The sequence below is a fragment of the Embiotoca jacksoni genome, unplaced genomic scaffold, assembly GCF_022577435.1.
Source record: "Embiotoca jacksoni isolate LCO1_2020_lvr unplaced genomic scaffold, fEmbJac1.0.p SCAF_125, whole genome shotgun sequence".
In the NCBI taxonomy this organism is placed as follows: Eukaryota; Metazoa; Chordata; class Actinopteri; family Embiotocidae; genus Embiotoca; species Embiotoca jacksoni.
In genome coordinates this window covers 97,442-104,849 of record NW_027185258.1, presented here as the reverse complement: position 1 = coordinate 104,849, position 7,408 = coordinate 97,442, and the positions used below count along the sequence as shown (strand labels likewise).

The following is a 7,408-nucleotide window of genomic DNA, read 5'->3' as shown; positions in this document are numbered from 1 at the left end:
CTAGCAAGATGGCGACGGACAGAATCTGAACTGGAGGATTCATAACGTTCACAAATCAACGATGACATCACTGATGGTTGATGACATCACTGATGGTTGATGGTTGGGTGTGACATTGTTATTTCCAGGTGTGACGTTGTTATTTCCAGGTGTGACGTTGTTGTTTATGGGTGTGACGTTGTTATTTCCAGGTGTGACGTTGTTATTTCCAGATGTGACATTGTTGTTTCCAGGTGTGACGTTGTTGTTTCCAGGTGTGATGTTGTTATTTACAGGTGTGACGTTGTTGTTTCCAGGTGTGACGTTGTTATTTACAGGTGTGACGTTGTTGTTTCCAGGTGTGACGTTGTTTCCAGGTGTGACGTTGTTGTTTCCAGGTGTTACGTTGTTGTTTCCAGGTGTTACGTTGTTGTTTCCAGGTGTGACATTGTTGTTTCCAGGTGTGACGTTGTTGTTTCCAGGTGTAACGTTGTTATTTACAGGTGTGACATTGCTGTTTCCAGGTGTGATGTTGTTTCCAGGTGTGACGTTGTTGTTTCCAGGTGTTATGTTGTTGTTTCCAGGTGTGACATCGTTGTTTCCAGGTGTGATGTTGTTGTTTCCAGGTGTGACGTTGTTGTTTCCAGGTGTGACGTTGTTGTTTCCAGGTGTGATGTTGTTTCCAGGTGTGACGTTGTTGTTTCCAGGTGTGATGTTGTTTCCAGGTGTGACGTTGTTGTTTCCAGGTGTGACGTTGTTATTTACAGGTGTGACATTGTTGTTTCCAGGTGTGATGTTGTTTCCAGGTGTGACGTTGTTGTTTCCAGGTGTTACGTTGTTGTTTCCAGGTGTGATGTTGTTTCCAGGTGTGATGTTGTTGTTTCCAGGTGTGATGTTGTTTCCAGGTGTGACGTTGTTTCCAGGTGTGATGTTGTTGTTTCCAGGTGTGATGTTGTTTCCAGGTGTGACCTTGTTGTTTCCAGGTGTGATGTTGTTTCCAGGTGTGACGTTGTTGTTTCCAGGTGTGATGTTGTTTCCAGGTGTGACGTTGTTGTTTCCAGGTGTGACGTTGTTGTTTCCAGGTGTGACCTTGTTGTTTCCAGGTGTGATGTTGTTTCCAGGTGTGATGTTGTTTCCAGGTGTGATGTTGTTGTTTCCAGGTGTGACGTTGTTATTTACAGGTGTGCATGTCATTCATGCTCTCGCAGCGCCTGCAGCGGACGTAGCAGCACCAGACGAACTTGCACTCGCAGCGTTGGACGTGTCGCACCACATGCGTGTTGTATCCTCTGCCACAGCACAGCAGGTTGCAGCCGTCCGGCCCGGCGGACGTCCGGTTGCAGCGGCGCCCTCTGGTGCCGGCGACGCCCCGCCGCCGGTCCTCCAGGCAGTAGTTTGGAGACTTGTTGAAGAAGATGAGCTGGTGTTTATCGAGCGGGAGTCGGTGCTGGTCCTTTCTCCTCGTCTTCCTCCTTGACTGGTCCGACACCTGAACGCTGCGCTCGTAGCGCTCCTTCAGGTACGCGCCGACTCGCTCGAACGCTGCAATCGTCCTCCAACACGTCTTCACCGCGCAGGAGCCGGAGATGCCGTGACAGCGACAGTCTGTGGACATCGTCCTGTCCACCGCCTGCAGGACACAGGAAGAGGAAGTTAGACAGATATTCAAAACAAAATGGCAAACATTTTTCTGTTTCATGTCAACACGGGCTGAATGTTGTGACGACTCCGCGGACCGAGCAAATGTTTCACAGAACAAACCGTGCTGAAATCATGTGGGTGGCAGTATGTGTGTTAGCATGTTATCAGTTAGCATGTGACCAGTTAATTAGAGGCTGATCGTCCGGCTGAATCATAACTCAGGTGACTGCAGGTGTTCACCTGTCGTCCGGCCTCGCTGTTGTGCAGGTTCATGGTGCTCAGCGTGAAGCCTCCTCTGCTCGTCGACATGTTCTTCACCGCGTTGTCGATGAACTTGCGGCTGAACCAGGTTCCGTACTGGATGTGGTCCGAGCAGCCTCCCCAGTGCCAGCCCTCCGCCGCTGAGCCGCCGCCCTGCAGCCGAGCGTCGCAGCCGCACTCCGTCATGTTGCCCTGACTGCAAGAGCGTGTCACGGCGTGGACGAGTCCCGCCGCCATCACCGCGTGGATGAACGCTGTTTCTTTGGTTCCTATGACGAAAACCAAATCGATCATTCAGAGGACCAAAAAAAAATAACATAACCAGGTCTAATCAGAAGTTTCATTTCAACTCCTCACTTCAACTGCTCACTTCAACTCCTCACTTCAACTCCTCATTTCAACTCCACACTTCAACTCCACACTTCAACTCCTCATTTCAATTACTCTCACTTCAACTCCTCACTTCAACTCCTCTCATTTCAACTCCTCATTTCAACTGCTCACTTCAACTCCACACTTCAACTGCTCATTTCAACTGCTCACTTCAACTCATTTCAACTGCTCATTTCAACTGCTCACTTCAACTCCACACTTCAACTCCTCACTTCAACTGCTCATTTCAACTGCTCACTTCAACTCCACATTTCAACTCCTCACTTCAACTCCTCATTTCAACTGCTCACTTCAACTCCACATTTCAACTCCTCACTTCAACTCCTCATTTCAACTGCTCACTTCAACTCCATACTTCAACTCCACACTTCAACTACTCTCACTTCAACTCCTCACTTCAACTACTCTCACTTCAACTCCACACTTCAACTCCTCACTTCAACTCATTTCAACTCATTTCAACTGCTCACTTCAACTCCTCATTTCAACTGCTCACTTCAACTCCATACTTCAACTCCACACTTCAACTACTCTCACTTCAACTCCACACTTCAACTCACTTCAACTCCTCATTTCAACTCATTTCAACTGCTCACTTCAACTCATTTCAACTGCTCACTTCAACTCCATACTTCAACTCCACACTTCAACTACTCTCACTTCAACTCCTCACTTCAGCTCCTTACTTCAACTGCTCACTTCAACTTCTCATTTCAACTGCTCCCATTTCAACTACTCACTTCAACAACTCTCACCTTTTATTTATCAACTGACTCTAACTGATTTCATTGTTGGCTTTTTTTTTTTTTTAAACTTCAACTTTTTCCATCTTTAATTTTGGACTCACATTTCAGCTGCTTTCATTGCACTTTATAAATAAAACTTCAGCTGTTTTCATCTTTTTTTTCTAAGACTGAAAGCAGTGAACTGACACCTCAAATCCTTTCAGCTAAAATGAATAAAATCAGATGATACAGTTCCAACAGACATTTGCTCGTACTTTTTACACTTGAACTGAGACACTTCAAATCCTTTCAGCTCTTCACTTCTGAACAAACAAACTTCTTAAACTCTCCAGACTCCTGAAACATGTTTCAGTTTGAACACTCGAAGTGGAGAAAATCCACTTCAATTTCCAGCTGCGATGATCATTTACCTGCTTCAGTTCCACTCAGTGCTGAATTATTTTGTGACATCCACGTTAACTGCTTTCATCACCACTTCAACTTCTTTCAGTGTTTCATAGCAACATTTCAAAATAAAAGTATTTTCACTCAAGAATGTGAATGAGATGATCTTTGTGTTTTATTTTTGTTTCCTGATCAATTTTATGATTTTTAAATTAAACTTTTCTATCTTTCACAGCAAAGAACATGTCTGTGCATCCCGTCATACGTGACGTCACGTGACTCATTTTATCGGATGTTAAAATATGAAAATAAGTGAGGGGAAATTTTTCTGCACTCAATTTATCTGCTTGAAAAATCCTCTAATGTGATTAAAGCTGAAAAGAACAAGAGAATGATGTTCAGTCATGAGGTGAACTTGCTCCATTCAGAAGTCCCTCTGGATTCTTAGCATTTCTCAGACGGTTCGGATTCCATCCTGCAAACATTAAATAAGTTTAAACACTGAACTTCCTGTCAGGACAAAGAACCATTTAAACCCGTAAAATAAACGTCAGACGATCTTTATGAAATAATATCAAGTTTTCAACATGTTTCACAACATGAAACGCTGGCAGGAAGTTTGGCGCTCCACTGACGGCAGTTTCAGCTTCAATTAAAATCTGTCAAAATAATTAAATTATTTTAGTTTTTCATTAAAAGGACACAGAGAAGGTTTAAGCTGTTATTTCTGGTGAGTGTGTGAATGGGTCCTGTTCATGTGTTCATGTTAGCGTGGTCACGTGTTCATGTTGACGTGTTCATGTGTTCATGTTAGCGTGTTCATGTGTTCATGTTAGCATGTTCATGTGTTCATGTGAAACACTGTGATTTAAAATTTGAAAGTTTCTGCACAAACAAACTTTCCTTCCTGTTCTTGTTGCAGCTCGTTTGATCTGATTTATTTTGTTTGGACTCAATGTGTAGTTCCAGGGTATTACCAACAGGGGGCAGCGTCGATCCTTCAAACAGCACGAAGTACAAATACTTGGAAGTAAAAGTGTCATGAGGAGGTACTTCAGGTACTACAGTAGAAGTACTGATTGCAGTGACACGTGACCTTCCACTCTGATTATTGGGCTCATTTAAACTATTGATAAGTCGATTCCTTTTTATTCTGATTATTTTCAGTTTGTAATAAATCAGAAAATATTGAGTCAAAGTGAATTTTTAAATGTTTCATCCGGTAAACTTTTATTCAATAAAAACGTAAGAATAGAAATCGTCACGTGGAGCTGCAGCCCAGAAGTTCGAGTGTTTTAACAGTTTTCTATTAATCAGTTAGTTTCATTGTTGATGATTTCATAACGATGATTTTGTCTGTTGAATAATAAAAAGAGTCTCTCTGAACTGTGGCGGCTGCAGTAATCAGTAACTTGAGTAACTTGTTACTTGAGTAACGCGTTACTCGTTACACTGACCGCTCGTGAGCTCGTGGCCGAACACCGGCGGCTCCTCGGAAGTGGAGCAGTTCCAGCGCTCGTGCCTGAACTGGCTCTGACACTCGGCCACCGCGAGGCGCGCGCCGTCCTGGACGCTGGGCAGCAGGAAGGGCTTCCTGCGGCAGAGCTCGCGCTGCCGGACGCTCAGAGGCAGGTCAGAGCAGCCCATCCTCTCCGAGGCCGCCGCCGAGGTTACACCCAGCCACCTGCGGACAAACACGGCTCTCATTAGCGCCCTGCCCGCTCTCAGTGCGGAGAAACGGACTGCGCCGAAACACCTGGAGGCAGGAAAACTTAAAATTCAAAGTTTAACATTAGGCTTAAATATAAGAAAGTGCTTCGCATGCGTTTTAATGAAATGTGAGTTGACTCGGTTCCACAGTTTAGAGACTAAAAGAGAAAGTTGGCAGTTAATTAATAGATTAGTTGACTTTGTGTGATTTTCATGAGCCGAACTGAAGACAGGCTCGTGAGGCTACAGAACATTTGTGAAAGTTTATGAACAGAATGTGAAAGGGTTCAGTCTTCAGTCAAACAACCTTAAAACAGACCGTTTTTTTTGGTGGAGTTCGGCTTCTCTGGCTCTTTACATTCATGCGTCAAAACTGATAATAATCTGAGTTCATGTGAATAAAACCAATCGTTTCGTCACTGAATGTGTTTTTGTAGGAAATGTTTAGTAAAATGTTTTGATGTTTTTGTTCTGATCCGGATCTTCAACCCGTTTTACATCCTTTAATGACATTATTGGATTTTTCTGGATCAACGTGAAAGCAGCGCGCGTGCGTCCACTTTGCCTCAGGTCTCGAGGACAAACATTCTGCTTCATTTCCACAGACTGGACATATTTTAGTTCAGATCAAATCTCGGACCAGTTTGCGGCTCTTTTTCGACGCTGCGGGAGCTGCTGTCTTTTATTAAAGGCGGTGTGTGTCAGAGTCCAGGAGGACTCAAATTAACCGCTTTTTAAACGGACTCTGGTCGAGAGGACAAAGTAGCTCAGAAACAACAAAACGATGTTTGATTTATCCGAATTCGGTTCTGCGTTAAATTAATATTTTCTTACATGGACTCAAGTTTCACGGGATCTGTGAAAGTAAAACCCAACGCGTTGAATCGGAACCGAAGGTCCAAATAAAACGTTTTTTTGTTGTTGTTGTTGTTGTTTTTACTGATAAATCAGCTGTGAGGACATAAAGAAAAAAGGACGCTTCAAATTAGCAGTTTTTTAAACGGATATTGGTTTATTGGCTCAAACATCCAGCTGTCTGCGGGGGATAATCTGATTTTATTTCCATAAAACCCAGAACTTTAGATTGGACTCTGGTGGCTCTCTTTCTCTTACAGGATAAAACTGAATAAAATGTTGTATTGTTTTTTTAATAAGTGTATTTGTGTGTTTGTTATGCCCCGTATCACGGAGTCCCGGTGTGTGTATGCAGGTCTAAAATCGGTGGTTTCCTGAACGGAATTTGGTGCAGCCGCTCATACTTACATCCAGCTGGCTCTGCAGCACAGCGGACACACGCAGACCAGCAGCAGCGTCAGAGCGCACATGTGTCGGACTCCACAGCTCCGCGTCTCCATCCCTCTTCACCGGTGTGAGCCGCCGCGCTGCGCTCTCAGTCCGCCCATCAGAACACCAGCACAGACCCGGTCCCGGGGCGCCTTCATTAATCCGGGCCTCGGTGCGTGAAGTATCCCCGCGGTCCCGCCCTGCTGCCGCTGATAAGATGATGAAGTCCTCCCGGGATACCCAAGTTTTCACTCTGCAGGAGAAGTAGCAGGACACTGGACCAGTCCGAGTCCAGGACGATCCTGATTGGACCAGCTCAGGGCTCATATTCAGCAGCTGACGTCACAGCTGGACTCTAATTGGCCGGATGGATCAGAGACATTGTGGACATTTGATCCCTGATGAGCAAAAAGACTTTCAGAGACAAAAAAGGCCAGAAAACTAAAAGGGCCTGATTTTTGAATGAGGTTTGGCGTAAGGGTTAAATCCAATAACAGCCCAAGAGGACCAAAAACAGACCCCAAAACAGCAAAAGGAATTCCATTCAAATATTTGTCAATTTAACATTCAGTCCTAAAGTTCATATGTTTTATGAATTTCTGCTCATTGGCTCATTCAGATGCTGAGTTCACATTTTATGATTGAAGTTGGATTTTTGAACAGAGTTTGGTGTTGTGAGTCAGTAGTACACACACAGAGGGACTGAAACACCAAACCAAACTCCATTCAAATGTTTAACAATTTACTGAAACACTGTTAAAAATACATAAAGAATAACATTTGATCTGTGACGACAGTTGGTGAAGTTCTAAAAGGAAGGGATATAAAGTAAAACCTTAAACAGAGTTATTTTTGAATGGACTTTGGTGTGAATTAATATTCACCAAGTTCAGCACCAGAAAATGTAAAGAAGACATTTTATTAAGCATCTTTTTATCAATTTTAATGCTGAATAATAATTTATGTAAAAAAAACAACTTACTGTCTTTTTCCAGAACTTTCAACCACAT

General features: G+C 43.7%; 1 protein-coding gene across 1 annotated transcript; it reads right to left on the bottom strand.

The window, feature by feature from the left end:
• Positions 1-1,080: 1,080 nt before the first annotated feature.
• Positions 1,081-6,469, bottom strand: wnt16 (wingless-type MMTV integration site family, member 16). The gene is made up of 4 exons (XM_069145417.1): positions 6,378-6,469; positions 4,862-5,088; positions 1,861-2,150; positions 1,081-1,609 (listed from the first exon to the last, which is right to left on the bottom strand). The coding sequence occupies exons 1-4, from the start codon at positions 6,467-6,469 to the stop codon at positions 1,151-1,153; spliced, it is 1,068 nt and encodes a 355-aa protein (XP_069001518.1). The 3' UTR covers positions 1,081-1,150.
• Positions 6,470-7,408: the final 939 nt, after the last annotated feature.